Source organism: Abrus precatorius, unplaced genomic scaffold (genome assembly GCF_003935025.1).
Source record: "Abrus precatorius isolate BTA unplaced genomic scaffold, Abrus_2018 Scaffold6, whole genome shotgun sequence".
Taxonomy (NCBI): Eukaryota; Viridiplantae; Streptophyta; class Magnoliopsida; order Fabales; family Fabaceae; genus Abrus; species Abrus precatorius.
This window is the reverse complement of record NW_020874406.1, coordinates 10,090,168-10,107,118: the sequence shown is the minus strand read 5'-3', so window position 1 is coordinate 10,107,118 and position 16,951 is coordinate 10,090,168. Positions and strand designations below refer to the sequence as shown.

The window sequence follows — 16,951 nt, the reverse complement described above, 5'->3', positions numbered from 1 at the left end:
ACACAATCAAATGCACGTTCAACCATCAATTCACACATTTATATTAATAATTAAACAATATTACAAAATTCGGGGCGTTATAACTCTCTCCTCCTTTAGGGAATTTCATCCCTAAAATTCAACCAACTACATAAACAATCCTGGATACAACTCTCTCATTCTACTCTTTGTTTCTCACGTGGCATCTCCCTCATCGCTTGAGCTCCAAATTACTTTCACCAACAGGATTTCCTTGCCCCTCAACTGCTTAACATGGTGGTCCACAATCCTTACTGAGTACACATCATAGGACAAGTCATCTCTCACTTAAACCGGGTCAAGTTCAATTACATAAGAGGGTTCTGACACATATTTCCTAAGTTGTGACACATGGAACACTAGATGTAGGTTCGAGAGATTTGGAGGTAACACTATCTGGTACGCTGTAAGACCGATTCTACTCAGCACTTTGAATGACCCAATGAACTTAGGAGATAGCTTTCAAGAATTTAGAACTCTTTCAACTCCGGTCACAGGTAAGACCTTCAAAAACACATGGTCACCCACATGGAACTCCAACGGCTTTCTCCTATTATCATAGTAGCTTTTCTGCCTATCCTGTGAGACTTTCATTTTCTCTCTAATCATCTTGATTTGCTCATTCTGTTTCTGGATTATATCTGGTGCACATAGAGTCGCCTCTCCAGTTTCGTACCAACACAATGGAGGTCTGCACCTCCACTGATACAAAGCCTCAAATGGTGTCATCTCAATACTAGCATGAAAGTTGTTGTTATACGTGAACTCCACCAACAGCAAGTATTCTTTCCAAGTTCCTTGCTACTCGAGCACACAAGCTCTTAACAAGTTCTCTAGGGACTGGATGGTCCTCTCTATCTGACCGTCAGTCTGTAGGTGATAAGCCAAACTAAGCTGCAGTCTAGTACCCAACGCCCTCTATAGGCTCTCCTAAAACCTTGAGGTAAACCTCGGATCTCTATCGGATGCCACATTAGTCGACATTCCATACAGCCTGACTATCTCCCTCGCATATATGTCTGCCAACCTCTCCAACTTATAATTCATATTGATCGGGAGAAAGTGTGTAGCCTTAGTCAACTGATCCACAATCATATAGATGGCATCATGGTTGTTTATGGTCCTCGGCAAATCAGAAACAAAATCCATGGAAATGTTGTCCCTCTTCCACTTAGGGATCTCCAATGGTTGCATCAAACTAGGTAGACGCCGATGCTCTACTTTTGCCTTCTGACAAGTCAAACATCTCGACACGTATTCAACCACATCCTTCTTTATTCCATTCCACCAGAAGTTCTTTCGGATATTCTGATACATCTTGGTTGCACTAGGGTGAAATCTCATCCTGCTCTTATGCGCCTCCTCAAGTATCATTTGTTTCAATTCATTCACTTGGAGAATGCACACTCGGTTCTGAAACTTGATCACCTCGTTCTCATCACAGTAAAACTCTAAGTCCTTCCCCTCATTCTTCTGCCTCATCATATCTTAGAGGAAAATATCTCCCTGCTGAGCCTCTCAAACATATACCAAGAAATCATTATGAATCGTCATCACTCCAAAGTATAAGCTTCCTAGCCTTACCTCCATAGTCAGATTCATGTTCCAAAACTCCTCAATCAGCTCCAAAATCATTCACCATCATTATTGCCATATTCAATGATTTCTGGTTTAAAGCGTCTACCACCACATTTGCCTTGTCAGGATGGTAAGACAATGTGAAGCCGTAGTCTTTAAGGAATTTATCCACCTCCTCTGCTGCATGTGCAGCTCCTTCTGATCAAACAAGTATTTCAAACTTTTTGTGGTCACTGAACACTTTAAACCTTGCCCCATAGAGATAATATCTCCACACCTTAAGGGCAAAAACCATCGCAGCTAACTCCAAATCATGTGTCAAACAATTGACTTCATACGAGCGCAATTGCCTTGAGACATAGGCAACTACTCTTCCATCTTGCATTAAAACACACCCAAGTCCATGCCCAGATGCATTACAATACATATCAAACTTCCACTCTGGGTCAGGCAAAACCAACACAGGTGCTAAGGTCAACTTCACCTTTAGCTTTAGGAAACTAGCTTCACATTCTTTGGTCCATTTAAACTCCTTACCCTTGCGGGTCAGCTTCGTCAGAGGTAAAGCTATCTTAGAAAATTCTTCAATGAAATTTCTATAATAGCCTGCTAGTCCTAGGAAACTGTGGATCTCCATCACATTCTTCGGCCTCAACCATCTAGCTACTGCTTCCACTTTTGCAGGGTCTATCATAATTCTATCTTTCGACACTACATGCTCCAGAATTGAATCTGAGGCAACCAGAACTCGCACTTGGAGAACTTTGCATACAATTGTCTCTCTCTCAAAATCTGCAAAACAATTCTTAAGTGCTCAGCATATTCTTCTTGAGTCTTTGAATAAATCAGGATGTCGTTAATGAACACTATCACAAACTTATTCAGAAACTCATGGAAGATTCGGTTCATGTAGTCCATGAACACCGTAGGCACGTTGGTCACTCCAAATGGCATTACCAAATACTCATAGTGATCATACCGTGTCCTGAATGCCGTCTTGGGTACATCCTCATCTTTCACCCTGATCTGATGGTACCTTGATCTCAAGTCAATCTTCAAAAATATTGAGCTCCCCTCAATTGGTCCATCAAATCATCAATCCTTAGAAGTGGATACTTGTTCTTGATAGTAACCTTATTTAGTTGTCGGTAATCTACATACATCCTTATACTCTCATTCTTCTTCTTCACTAAGAGCACTAAAGCTCCCTATGACGACACACTTGGTCTAACAAACTGTTTATATAACAAGTCTTCTACTTGCTTCTTGACCTCTGTCAACTCCACTAGTGACATCCTATATGGTGCCACAAAAATCAGACTTGCTCCTGGAATGAGGTCAATAGCGAAATTGGTCTTTCTTTCAGGTGGCAATTCATAAATGTCTTCAAAAAAGACTTCCAAGAAGTCTCTCAACACCGGGATGTACTCCGGCTCCACTACACTTTCAGCCTCCATTGAGAACGGGACTATAAAGGCCTTAACGTTCACCGTGTTCTCCCATGCACCATGACCCAAAGTCTCAGAATTTCTGTCATTGACGCACCAAAGATCAATGTCTTCTCTCTGAAATCTAGTAGCACATGGTTGGCAGCTACCCAATCCATTCCTAAAATTACATCCGATTGAGAAAGAGGCAAACAGATCAAGTCCACCTCAAACTCCCTACCATGCACTATTATCGAACACTCTAGACACGCTCCCAACGTCATAACCGGCTTATCCGTAGGGGTAGTCACCACAACGTTACACGGAAATTCAGTCACATACAAACCCAGACTCTTCACACAGTTCACAGATACAAAAGAGTGCGTAGCACTCGAATCAAACAATACATCAAGTAGTCTGCCCTTAATGACACATTTACCTCGAATTAGCTCCTCAGATTGTGAAGTCTCTGCCCCACTCATGCCAAAGACTCTCCAGGAATACTCGGCTTTGGCCCCGTGCTCCCTTTTGACTCAGGGCTCTGAGTTGTACTTGAACTGTCACTCCTCTTAGCAACCCAACACACATTAGCTATGCGCCCCAACTTCCTACAGTTACTATAGTTGGTTCGTGGTTGTGGGCACTCTCTCACTATGTGTGGTCCTCCCGTGCTCCCTTTGATCGCGACACTCTCACTACAATGAGCCATATCTCGCTATAACGAAAATCTCAAAAGAAACTGCATTCTGGTTTTTGCAAAATCTCGCTACAACGAGACTGCATCCCTCTCTGTCGCCTTCTCGCTACAGTGAGAACGCAACAAAATCACACCTTTCGCCCAGGACACTCTCGTACAACGAGAAGTTCTCTACAGCACACACTTAGCCTACATTTCAAACGGTCTCAACCCAATCACAAGTCAACTATCAACAATCATGCTCAAACACAAGTCCACATCACATTTCAACCACATATACATATATCTTCACAACCATATTTACATCCAAATCATTATATAATCAAATGCACGTTCAAATATCAATTCACACATTTATATTAATAATCAAACAATATTACAAAATTCAGGGCGTTACAGTGAATATAGTTGTGTTCATGTATAAGTCATATAAAAAATATGAACTAATGTAGAAGTTGTGTTATTTTGGCACAGTATGACCACACCTACTTGACACTAAATTGTACATAAGTCTAGAAAAATAAAGTGAATCAGGTCAGGCATTTATTATATAAAGAAGCCAATAGAGAAATTTTACTATTACATAATATTCACTTTTGTATAATAGTTATAATTTAAGTAGAAATATCACTAAAAGTTATTATATATTAGTTCACTATAACTGTGAAACTACAAATACCACAAAAGGAGCTACTTTTAGTAGTCGCACAATTGTTCATCTAACCATCAATTTAGTTTAGAAAGTTCTAATACACAGGATTTAGTTGTTAGGCATTGTGCTTCCCATTTGTCAAGTTGGCATAAATAATTTTAGAAAGTGAAGAGAAAATGTTAATGATATTGTGACTAGTTTAAGCTTTACACAATTTTCTGAATAGTTCAATGGTCAATCTATTGCTAATTTTGATAATTTGATTGAGCACAGGAGAATATGAAGAAGAGTAATTTGATGGCCTTATACCAAATGAAAGTGATTAAGGATTTGACACAGAGACAAAGAATTCTCGCATAATACTAAGATATCGCGAACATGAAATCTCGTCTAATTATTTGTGCATCCATTAACAGCTAAATCATCCACACATAATCTTAACTAGAATACAAGTGTAATTATACACTCCCATATGGAAAACAAAAAGTGTTTCTAGTCACCATCGCTTAACAAGGACACTAATAAATGTTCTATCATAGTTATAGCATCTATTTTGTGATAAGTTTGAAAACCAGCAATTTTAAGGTAAGGTTGCAGCCATGCATTTGGTGAGTTAGTTGTTGTTGATTTATGCTTGGTACGAAGGACTTGATGAGGCTATATTAAATTAAATAATTTATATTAAACTACTACAACAATTTTTATATTTTTAATCAAATTAAAATGCAAAACAATAATTTTATTGAGCAAACATAATTTATAATATAAAATAAATTTCAATTAAACATAAAATATTATAATTTTACCAATTTTTCAATCTCACAAATAAGATTTTCTCGGTTCTATAAGTTTTTTTGTATCTTTTATTTTAATTGTAGTAATTTTTCTAAACTTTTAATAAATAACAGTTGAACCAATATTCAACTTTTATATACACTTGAGCACCACTATATTCACAACCTACACGACCGTACTCAATTAAATTGCTCTATTTTATAGCAATTTATGTGCAACTTTCGGTTGAGCATGAGACATGTTCATACTAAGCACAATCATATTTGATAGTAAGTCATGCTTAAGCGACACAACTTTTGCATTAGCACACAAGTACCAATTTTTGTGTGAATTATACATGAGCAAAATCGTACTCATGGTCAACATATTATATGTTTGATTAGGGATTAGAATGGGGCAGGTCATCCATAGGGGGCCTATGAGCTGACCTATTTAAGACTTGACTCAGCTCAGCTCATTTATTAAAAAAGTTAGGTTTAAATTTTTGAAAAGACTAATTTAAATAAAAAGGTCAGACTTAAATTTTAAAAAAAAATTAAGCATGCTAGGCCACTCCAATTAAATAATTATATTATTTTATAATTTATTTATTTATTTATTTTTAACAATTTTATATAAATATAATTGTCCAAAAAAATCAATCTCTCTCACTCTCACACACACATATGATATATGATATTATATATATATATATATATATATATATATATATAATGTATAACAGTTTAATATTTATACTATAATAATTATAATTATACTATTAGAGTACCTTTTAAAACTTAACGTAAAAAAAATTATCAATTAAAACTTTATACATATTAATATTATAACATAATTTAGTATTTATACTATAATAATAAAATAATTATAATTATATTGTTACAGTATCAAAATTAAAACTTATAGTAGTTACTTATCATGTTTTCTATTTTACTAAACATAAGTCTTTCAACTAGCTAGTTCATTAGCCTATTAAATCTAAATTGACAACGTTATTTGAAGGTCTTAATATTAAAGTCAAACTCCTAAAAAAGTCAGGTTAAAGATAAAAATTTAGCCTATATCAAGTTATAGGCTTAAGATTAAGCTCTAATTTTGTATAGTGGATCAAACTCATTTAACCTTAAATTTGGTATGACTTATGTGTAATTTAAAATTTAAATTATACACATAAATCGTATATAAATAGTGTGACTTATGTAATATAAAATAGAGAATACTTTTTGAATATTTTTTACAAGAGTGACATACTTATAATTAAGTATTTTTTAAATCTGAAAAAGTATTATGTCAGCTGTTTTTATTTAAAATTTTATAAACTTTAATAAAAATGACCTTTTATTATTATTTTTAGTTTAAAATCTGGCACCCTTTTACCATTTAAGCACAACTTTAAGATTCTTTATTAAAAACAAAAAGCAAAAATAGGAAATACAAGCAAAGTTATACATTTATTCATAAAACACTAAAATTTATTGTAAATTTAGGAAAAAGAAACATGTATTATGTTACTTTAAGTATATACATGGGGTTCCTAAAAGTGAATTTATCTAACAATGTTCTTATTTGATTACCTCCAAAGTTCAAATTGGATTAACTACTAACATTTAAAAACTTTTAAATTATAAAATTATCCTATTAAAATTTTTCTGAAACGACAATGTTAAACTCTTTATAAATACTCAAGAAGAAATTAAACGAAATAGCTTTCTGAATAATTGAACGCCATAAATTAATTTTTACTTATGTAATAAGTTTGATTCATTATATTTATTAATCTATTTATATTTTTTACTTGTAAATATTTATTAAGATGTTTACTCAAATTGATTCCTAATTTATTTGCAAGGAAAAATCGTTTTTCCCTTGTCCATAATAATCTCCGAAGTTCAAAACTCTAAATTTGGAATTTTTACACCTAAAGTAAAAGTGACGTATTTCTTTCGGCATTTAAAAAATCGCCTCAAATTGGATAGCCAACTTTTCCCCAGTTCTATAGGTTTTAGACTGGTTTTAATTTTTATAATTTATCCAGACCGGTTGCCTAACTAGTCTGTGAATCAGCAGAGTCCAGTCCGGTTATTCAAATTATGCTTGAAATAGATGAAAAGTGTGGACTCAAACAAGGGTACAAGGATATTATTGAAGACGCTTCAATTGCGGTCATAACCTTAAACATTAACTTAATTACATAAATAAAACAGTTCAAAATAAAAACCTCACCAGAAACAAGATTGTCATTTACAGCAGTGCACCGAGACACCAAACTAAGGTTACGGTTCTACAATAAAATCATATCCAAATGGCTTCAACCTTGATAGGAGAAAGTAAGAGGGCCCCCCCAAAACTAAAAACATTATGACCAAATTTCTGTTTAAAGAGCTTTGGCAGAAATGGATCACAAGCTAGGTACAAGAAGCTCAGTGTGGAATGAAAGAAAATTAATTCTTGCTTCCATCACAAGCTCAATAAATATAGACAAGCCAAATGAAACATATGTTGCCAATCTACGTAAAAAATTGCTCCAAGTACTGCTTATGTCATATGATGAATTACTGTGGACAATTGAGTGGCACAAAGGGACTGAGCAGAAACTCAGACCCACTGTACCTTCAGATATATACAATAGGAACCGCACAACCATATAATGTAACTCAAAGGATTTGCTTCGGTTGAAGGAGGACTGCTGTATTACTTTGCAATAACTTCATCATTCGGCTACATGATCATATGGCAATAGGTCTGGTGCCAGATGCAGTCGAAATTTTTTGGCAGAAGAAACATTCACACAAAATGAAGTTAGATACTTTGAACCTTAAATTCATACTCATCAACGACTCAAGGGACCAAACCCTCGAAATCAACAGAACTTGTTCACAATACCCAGATCAAAGCACGACATTGAAGCTTCAAAACCTTGAAAATTGATTTGCACACAAAGCAATGAAGCTTGAAAAGACAACTTAAAAGAGTATTGCGGACAGTAAAGCACTAAACAAATCAGCAGTACACGACTCGGTCATTCCGTTAGACTGGAACAGTTTCGGAACTATCACCAGAAGCATTTAGCCCACTTTCATCAAAATCCATTTCATTCGAAGCCACTCCTGAGTTCAAATGTAAATCCTTCTCATTCTCACATCCAATTTCACCATTGGAATCAGATCTTACTTGCAACAAACTGTCGTCAGCATGATTGAGAGCAGAACCAGAGACATCTACATTTTGATTATTCTCCTTGGTAATATTCTCTTCAGATATATTCCCCGAAGGAACAGCTTTAAGAACCTCGAGAGCATCATTCATACAAACTTCTTTAGAAGGTGGAGTAATGTCTGCAATTTGGGAATCCAAAACTGGATTAATGTCAAGCTCCAATGAATTATAATTCATAGTAGTGAATGAGTGACATTTCTTGTCAAGGTTTTCTGGAGAACATGGATCAGAACTTGCAGTTTCCTGAGCCAAATCTTGAAATTTTGGAACATCTAATGGGTGACTACTCACAGAAGTGTCATTCAGAGAAATGGATTGACATTTGGAAGATTGATTTAATTTATCAATAGGAGGAGCTATCACTATTTTATTTTTCATTTCTAGTGCATCATGACTAGTACTGGAAGGAGAAACATATTTATCTGAAGCTGAATCAGACATTTCCTCAGAATGATATTTGGAATACACAGTCCCATCAACCAAAACTTGATCATTTAGTTCTTGAGAAGCATCACTGTGTTCATCATTCATCTCATTAGCAGGATTTGAACTAGCATCATCACTTCCATGAGAATCTAGTGGAGTTGAAGAACCCATATCTGACCTATTTCCCTTTTTGGTCTTGATAAAACCAGTGTCTCCACTTCCCATTTTCTCAGAACCTGTCAGGGAAAAAAAGATAAAACTTGTATACAGGCAAAAGCAACTTGCTGAAATTTAAAAAAATCAAAACAGCATCAACACCTGCAGTTGTACCCTCATGTTTTCCTTGTTCTACTAACAGCTTCTGTAACATATCTATACCAGGGAAGGCCATCATATTCAATGACGTCATTTCTTGCCTGAGTGATTTGTCAACATGTGTGAAGCCAAAAACTGTTGTCCACGTATGGATGAGTTCAGCAATTGCAGGAATAACCAGTTTCTCAACCTTCAGAGAGCAAAGCACCTTCCAATAGAGAACAAACCAAAAAGATTAGAACATGTCAATGACAAGAAAAGATACATACAGAAGGGCTCCAACCAAAATTTTAGATAGATATCAGATGCAATGAAATCACAAAGAACCATAGCTTCAAGGTATACCGATTCAATGACAGAAAAAAGCCTGCGGCACATCCCTTGACGCCTATATATATGGCGAGTTCCGATGAATGGCATCTCTGCTATCTTAGTTCCATGGAACCTACGACAGGAGAGTAAATACTTAATGTATCCTACCATTATTCATAAAAACAAGAAAAACACAGTGGCATAGATATTAAGGAAGCACAAAAACAATCATGGCCCTTTACTATCTTTTTAAGCTATAAATCAGTCAAATTTATTGGGAACCAGAGTAAGTTGCTACCCAATTGCACTCACGATTTTCCACAACACAAGCGGATAACATATTGAGCAGACTTGTCATATGGAAAGAAGAAGCTCTCTCTAAAGCAATTGAAGCATGGCTGATGAAAATATTACATAATTAAGAATTTCATTGCCTTCACATGATTAAAACAAATTCTCTCAATACCTAAAACATTAATTAATTTTTATTTTTCTGGTCAAATGTCTACTATTCTTTTCAATTTTTTTTCCTTAATTCCCCTAACTTCTCCAAGATACATCCCTGGTAAGTGCATGAACTTTATATCCAACTGCAACAGAAAAACCTTTTACTCTCACAACTTTGACTTTTTGCATTTTTCTCTCTTCAAAAGAAACGGTCAGAGATCCAGTAAAAGACTTAGTAAGGTAAAGTCTGAGGCTTAGTACCTGATTGATGCTGCAGAAATGATTTCATCTCCTCTCTCCAAAATAGCAGTGTAAAAGCCACTATAACTTAACCGACTAAAGTTAGATCTGAAAAGGAAGAGAAAGCCAAAAAAACATAAACTTTCAAGGCTAGAAATCATGCAACACTCAAAAAACCACAATATCCAGAAAGAGTATAATTTGAATTTTAAATTTAACGTAGTTCGAGCAAAATGCTGAAGTACTTAGTGGCCGATAAACTGTCATTTTATTCATGGAATTTTAGCCTTTTATCATTAAAATTATTATTTGTCCTTTAAAATTGACGAAATTTCTCTTAATTTTATTGTAGAAAATGATGACAAAACAAGTCAAATTATGGAGAAAATTTGCAAAAAATGGGTGAAATTAGTAAAAGAATAAATCTAACACATCCTGTGCTGGACTTATGATGCCATGGTTCAGGGTGTGCTCAATTAAGAGCATGCCCTGTGCTCAAACTTGCAATGTTAGACAGTAGAAAATTAGAATTTTTAGAGGTCAAATTATATCTTGTGAATTTTCAACTATTTAAAGGGCATTTCTCCCCCTTTCATGGGACACACTTGACCTATATCTCTCTCTCTCTACACACTAAAACTTTAAATCTTTCATCCTAAACTCCTCTCTCCTTCTCATCACAGAAAGAGCAGATTAGTCACCAAGGTTTTCTCGTCTCTTATCATTTGTTATTATGGATGTTTTGTATTTAATTATCTTTACTTTCATCTTTATGCCTGTGTATTTGTTGCTATCTATGATCAATAGAGTGACATATATATATAAGCAGACTGCCAATAAATTGTGAAGTAACCCAAACCACAATCAATAAATTGATGTTTATATACTAATAATTTCCTTTTCTACCTACTTAAATGGCAAACAGTCAACATCATGTACCAAGTTAGATAACATTGAAAGATGAAACAATAAAAAGGAAGACATTTATCAATTTGAAGTTCTACAAATGCCAAAAACTATAACATACAGAATCAAGCATTAGCATGCATCCGTCATTATTAAAGATAAGGAGGTTTCATGAATCAAACTTATGGCCTTGGTAGTTCATTCATGATGTGTTTATGAGCGCTTACCCACTATTATATAAAACATTACGGATTAAATTGATCCCACTCCTCCGATCAACAACTGGTAAAAAGCATTCATCCATCACAGTCAGTGCAATAGCCAGCTTGGAATTGCATTCTACCCTCTGGGAAGTTCCCCTACTAGCTGCCTCAGAGTCTTCATCTGTTCTATGAATAATAGACCACGTAAAACCTGCTTCTAATTCATGCTTGGTACCAAGGTACTTCTTCAAGTGCTCAAAAAGCTGTTAAAAAAAGAATATATAAATAATAATAATCATAACAACAACAATAATTCAGAATCTGAGCAGCACAAAAGCACTACAAAAGTTTATTTCTACATTCTCCTTTGTGAAATGTTAATTTTAACAAACATTAAAATACACAAATTCTATAGACTAGTGCACAAGCATAAGCAGTACTCATGCATGAATTGTAACAAAGGTAGGAAATGGTTAAAGAAATACATATACAATTGTCAAGTTATATTTCGAATGCTGACAACCACAAGTAACTGTAAGAGGTACCTCTTTGCACTCTTTACCACAAAAAGAAAGGCCTGGCATATTGAAGTTATTAGGAAGGGTATCCATCTCCTTGGTGCAAGAGTCATGGTCTATGAAAAGACAAAGTATTTATCAAACAAAGTCAAAGAAAAAAAAGAAGGGAAGTAATGGCCAAAACAATATAAACATATTGAAGAAACATCAAATATAAACAGGAGAAAGTGAATACATTTTTTCTCACATAAGTTGCAAGTACGTAGGACATACACAGTTGCATCTTCTTTTGTAAAAGATCCACTAGCTGTGCCACAAATTTTACAGGTGCAATTTGGACAATTCCATTCACCAAGAGGAAGCATCTGCAACAACATAAATGAGCTCCTTATAAAGAAAGTCATCCTCCTAAAATAATTAATCAATTATGTCACTAAAATAAGGCACAGCATGCAATTACAACAAGTGAAGAGCATCATTGTCAAAGCGTCAATAATAAATTATTCTAGTTTTGGTGTACAGGAACACCGGATGCTACATCTAAGTTCTATGAGAAAACCCATTCAACATACCCTGTAGATATCAAAGAAGTTTGTGAGTCACAAGTTAAATTATTGCCAGAAGGCACAAGTATTAGGCATAAAACTATTATATTTTAGATATGCAATTCTTTCCCTGCACTTTTCTCAATAATGGACATACCCTACAACATCAGTAGACACAAGTTCTGTCTAAGGACACCATTTTTCTGCGTTCCCCTAGCAAGCATAATAACAAGTATGATATTTTTCAGTCTCCTTGACTTCATAAAGACAAAGTTCCCAAAAATGAGATGTCACTGTCTGTGTTCCCCAACCATAAACAAAATTAGACAAACCAAACAGCATCTGAAAGGGAAACATAAATCTTGTACGCTATTGTTCAATTCAACAAGAGAAAATGCAAAACTAATTCAGAGAATAATAATATGTACCAACAATATGCTGAGAGGTGAGAACATAACATGCCATATGGATGGTAAAATATGCAGACACACCTTAATATTCAAGCAGCTCTGATGAAATGTTGATGGACAACCATCACAGCAGATTAAATCCCCTCCATCTCCACATATACCACAAGTATCATCATTTGGATCATCACCATCAATATCCACTGAATGGAAACCAATTTTTTCAGAATGCTCTTGTCTATTCCATGCATCTATCTGGCACTGTAGAAGAGAAATTCCAGATTCCAAATATATATTTTGATATGGCTGCGGCAATTTGCTTCCTGCATGAAGCTCAAACTTTGCAACTGTAAGAATCTTACTACAGCAGCCACAATGAATTCCATCTCTTGTGATCCATCCCTCCAGCAGTACTTTTTTCCGCCTCCGGTACTGAACCTTTTGGCTTAACTCTACTGTTCCAGAGTCAATCAACCAGGAAAGAATTGTCCGTTTGCCTGTATATGGGACAAAGCCATCAGATTCTGAATTTAATCCTTTGTTGGCACCACGAACCAACAAAGTACATCTTCCATGTTTTCTACTCTTCCGTCCATGAGCATGAGGTTCACTTCCAGAGAACGATTTTTCTATTGCATCACTTGAGTGTTGGGTAGCATTCTGGTTTTTAGAGCAAGCACTGAAAACGGTATTTTCAAACATTTTATTTTTCATTGACTTACTTCCCTGCTTTATAAAGGAGCTTAGTTTCTCCTCGTTGCTATCACTGTCTGTGCTATTCATATCATGCTTGTTGCTGGCAGGTCTCCTTATTTGAGTCTCTTTTCCACTATCACTTTCACTATCATATATTTTCTTCTTCTTTTTCATTTCTTTCTCCATTTTCTTCCTAGTTTTCCTTGTCAGCTGACTGAGAACCTCATCCGCAATAGGAGAAAAAGAAGAACTATCCCCCTTGGGCTTGGCCTCATTAGCATCATCATTCAATTGCTTTCGTAGTGCATCATAGGCCTTGATGATAGACCAATAGGCAGTACCTGCTGGATTAATGTAAACTGCATCTAGATAGTCTCTATTCCTTCGAGGACGATAGTCTATGGTCCAACCTGCACTCAGCAGCATCTCCCTTATTCGTTCTCGCAGTTTCTGTTTTTCTGTACCACTACCACGCTTGATTTTTCCTTCTTTCGTTCTTGTATTTGGCAGCTTTTCATGCACAGGAGTCTGCTCATCCTCAGACACCTTCTTCTTTGTAGGCTTGCGAGCTTCAGTATTTCTTATGACCAGATTCAATGACATGTCACTGTTGTCTGAATCCCCCTCATCGCCCTTACTGTCCTTGCTTGACAATGATTTTCTTGATGCCATCTGTTTCTTCTCTGACTTAACCAGTAATCCTGGTTTCTCGACAGGCTTTGTTTCCAAGTATGGCGAAGGATGAATCAGAACATTTCTCTTGGTAGTCCCTTCAATCTTCAACCTTTGCCTGCTTTCCACGGGTTTGTGATGATCATAGTGTTCTGACGGCCCACCCACCTTCTTCTTATTAACCATTACCTTCAAAACACCATTTTTGCCCTGAACCCTAATGGACTCGTCTGCATTAAACTTCTCCCTTGGCAAGGATAGAGGTAGCCGAGCTCCATCTCTGTTCATCTTAAACCTACTGTGATCAACATTATCTTCTGGATACAGCCCACTTGGCCTCTCATAATAAGAGTTCTTTCTTTTATCAAGCATACGTGCACTCGACCCTGTTTCAAACTCCCTATCAATGCCACTTCTAGCAGCATGCATTGATCCCACAAACTTTCCTCCTCCATAACCAACTCCATCATTATCAAAATGCCTCCTCCTCATCTTATCCACACCCATTCCATCGTATTCCTCAAAATCATACACATTCAACTTCTTGCGTTTCCTTTCCCTCTGGTCCAAACCATTATCCGCAGCTATACTTTCCCCATTACCCCTAATTCGTTCCAGTCTATCCCTCTTCCTTCTAATTTCACTCCCGCCCCTACTTGTGGCACCCCGCTCAAAGCCACTTAAACCATTACAAACTCGAACGGTCTCGGGGCCAAGCCTTCTACCAGTAGGCATCAGCAATTCATCGCTCGATCCAGAATCACTCAAGGACATGTTGACTTTGGCCCTTTTCTTAGATTCGTACAGCTTCCGAGAGGGGGAAGCCGTAGCACCCAACCCATCCCCTTTCTTTCGAACAATTAAACAACCTGAGGAGTTCCTACTCTTCACCACAACCCCAGAACCACCTGATCTCACCCCCGATTCCATCTACCAAAGCCCCTCCCCCAAAAATACCATCAACCGCCACCAAAACCAAACCCTAAATCCCAGATCTGAAGCAAGAACGACTGGAATGCCAAAAAGTTTTCCCCCTCCCTCTCAGACCAAACAAATATTTCAACGGAATCTTACCACGCCGGAAAATTCACGTCTTCCGTCACTCGCAACGTGACGCAATTCCCCGCCCAAGAACCGAAAAGTGATAGGAGATCGACGCGAGTCAGAGAATAATTCAACGAAAATAAAAAAACCGAAAGAGAGATTTTTGGGTTGGGATTGCAGATTCAGCGCCTAAACCAATATCAATAATAAATAAAAAAGTTAAAAACGCCAACAGAAAACAGTTTCTGAAATTCTCAATGCCCTTCCCCTTTTTATGTTTTGTTTATTTTATTTTCCCTCCAAATTTTCTCTTTTGTTGAATCCGACGCTTCTGATGCTGCCACCTCATGTATCATTGACGTGGCCAAATCAGAACGGCTTCAACGGCTGTTTATACAGTTTTTTCCTCTGCGTATGACTTTGTGCTGGCCCTGGGACCTGGGTTAAGAATTCAGAAAGATAAACCTATCAACGCGGTCGACCCTGTCCAAATGCATAGGTACCAACTCTTGACACCGTTATCACTGTTAGTATATTTTAAACCATTCTATTAACATCAGTCTAAAATTTTAAATATATAAAAATGTTTTTTTATCGAAATCTATTTATTATATTATAAATATAATGAGCATATGTTTTAAAAATATTATTTTAAAATATTTAAAATTAACCATAAAATAGATGTTAATATTTTTAAAAATTATGAGTATTAATAACTCAAACTACCAACTAATTGTCATTTATGTTTGTTTATTATTATTATTATTATTATTTTACTTTGTGGAATATGTTCACATTTCTGTGTTAAAGTAATAAATAATTATGTATGAAAGTAATAGATAATTATGAGATTAATAATTGTCCAGTTAATTATAATTACAATAAAGATGTTCTTATAAGTTATTTTTAAAATGCATAATATTAATTTACAATTTTGTAAATTATTTTTTTAATTGATCAACAATTTAAAGATTATTAGTTTTGTTAGTATTAAAATTTAGTTGTAAGTCAGAAATTATTAATTGAATAAGTTTGATTAATAATAGTTTATGGCAAAGTAGCTAAATTAAGTGCTAGTTTAGACAAAATAATTAATTCGACTATTAGCTGAGAACGTTAAATGAGAGAAGAAAATCAATTAAGATTAATGGTTAATAACACTTTTGAAATTAAAAATATCATTTTGATCATGATAGGTTATGAGTTGAGAAGTAAAAATGTAGTTGTTAACCATCTATTAGAGTTGGACACATAAATCAAACTCGTGAAGTATAAGATGACAATCGTCTCTTATTTTTAGAAAGAAAAAAAAGTTTTTGAGCTTTTTACAAGCTTGGACTTGTTTTAAGTTTCCATACATGTTTTTCACACTCCAAAAGCTTAAACACGGTAAAAATATGGGAAGTTAATATGGATATAACTTGGAATCTTAAATGTTGAATCTGTTAATGACTAGTGTGAATTTCTAGTTATATTTGTTAGAATAATATCTTTTAACATAATAGACATTTACTTCACATACTCAGCTAACATACTCAAAGCAATTTCAATCCTTAATAAGGAAAGTTAGGTAAATATAATTATTTGGCACCAAAAAGTTGCTGACTAATTAACTCAGTACTTTACGTGTGTAGGGTAGTGAGTTAAGAATACAAGTATAAGTTTTTTAGACCAAATAAATGCTTTATACATATTATATAAGTTGCAGTTGTACATATTACAAGGAACTCAATCAATCAATCAATCAAATTTACTACAACTTATCTTTACCTTTACTTTTATTTATAGTCATTTCTTTTACAATTTCAATCTTTACATTTATTTATGACTTTTTTTA

At 35.3% G+C, this 16,951-nt stretch overlaps 2 protein-coding genes across 3 annotated transcripts; both read right to left on the bottom strand.

The window, feature by feature from the left end:
• Positions 1–2,307: 2,307 nt before the first annotated feature.
• Positions 2,308–3,505, bottom strand: LOC113870138. The gene is made up of 3 exons (XM_027506738.1): positions 3,303–3,505; positions 2,856–3,204; positions 2,308–2,649 (listed from the first exon to the last, which is right to left on the bottom strand). Exons 1-3 carry the CDS (start codon positions 3,503–3,505, stop codon positions 2,308–2,310), a joined length of 894 nt encoding a protein of 297 aa, XP_027362539.1.
• Positions 3,506–7,311: 3,806 nt separating this feature from the next.
• Positions 7,312–15,355, bottom strand: LOC113868762. Of its 2 annotated transcripts, none has more exons than XM_027504633.1 (8): positions 12,787–15,355; positions 11,986–12,115; positions 11,778–11,866; positions 11,257–11,495; positions 10,145–10,231; positions 9,470–9,569; positions 9,128–9,332; positions 7,312–9,045 (listed from the first exon to the last, which is right to left on the bottom strand). In XM_027504633.1, exons 1-8 carry the CDS (start codon positions 14,998–15,000, stop codon positions 8,195–8,197), a joined length of 3,915 nt encoding a protein of 1,304 aa, XP_027360434.1. In that variant the 5' UTR covers positions 15,001–15,355; the 3' UTR covers positions 7,312–8,194. The 2 variants fall into 2 exon arrangements, with proteins under 2 accessions (XP_027360434.1, XP_027360435.1); XM_027504634.1 differs by having other exon boundaries at positions 7,478–9,045; positions 9,140–9,332.
• Positions 15,356–16,951: the final 1,596 nt, after the last annotated feature.

Coding starts and splice junctions, on each gene's coding strand:
- LOC113868762 (XM_027504633.1), bottom strand. CDS start 15,000: ATGGAATCGGGGGTGAGATCAGGTGGTTCTGGGGTTGTGGTGAAGAGT. Junction 10,232..11,256: donor AATGTTTTATATAATAGTGG/GTAAGCGCTCAT, acceptor CTTCCTTTTCAG/ATCTAACTTTAGTCGGTTAA. Junction 9,570..10,144: donor ATTTCTGCAGCATCAATCAG/GTACTAAGCCTC, acceptor CTCCTGTCGTAG/GTTCCATGGAACTAAGATAG.
- LOC113870138 (XM_027506738.1), bottom strand. CDS start 3,505: ATGAGTGGGGCAGAGACTTCACAATCTGAGGAGCTAATTCGAGGTAAA. Junction 3,205..3,302: donor ACGGATAAGCCGGTTATGAC/GTTGGGAGCGTG, acceptor ATGTAATTTTAG/GAATGGATTGGGTAGCTGCC. Junction 2,650..2,855: donor TGACAGAGGTCAAGAAGCAA/GTAGAAGACTTG, acceptor ATATTTTTGAAG/ATTGACTTGAGATCAAGGTA.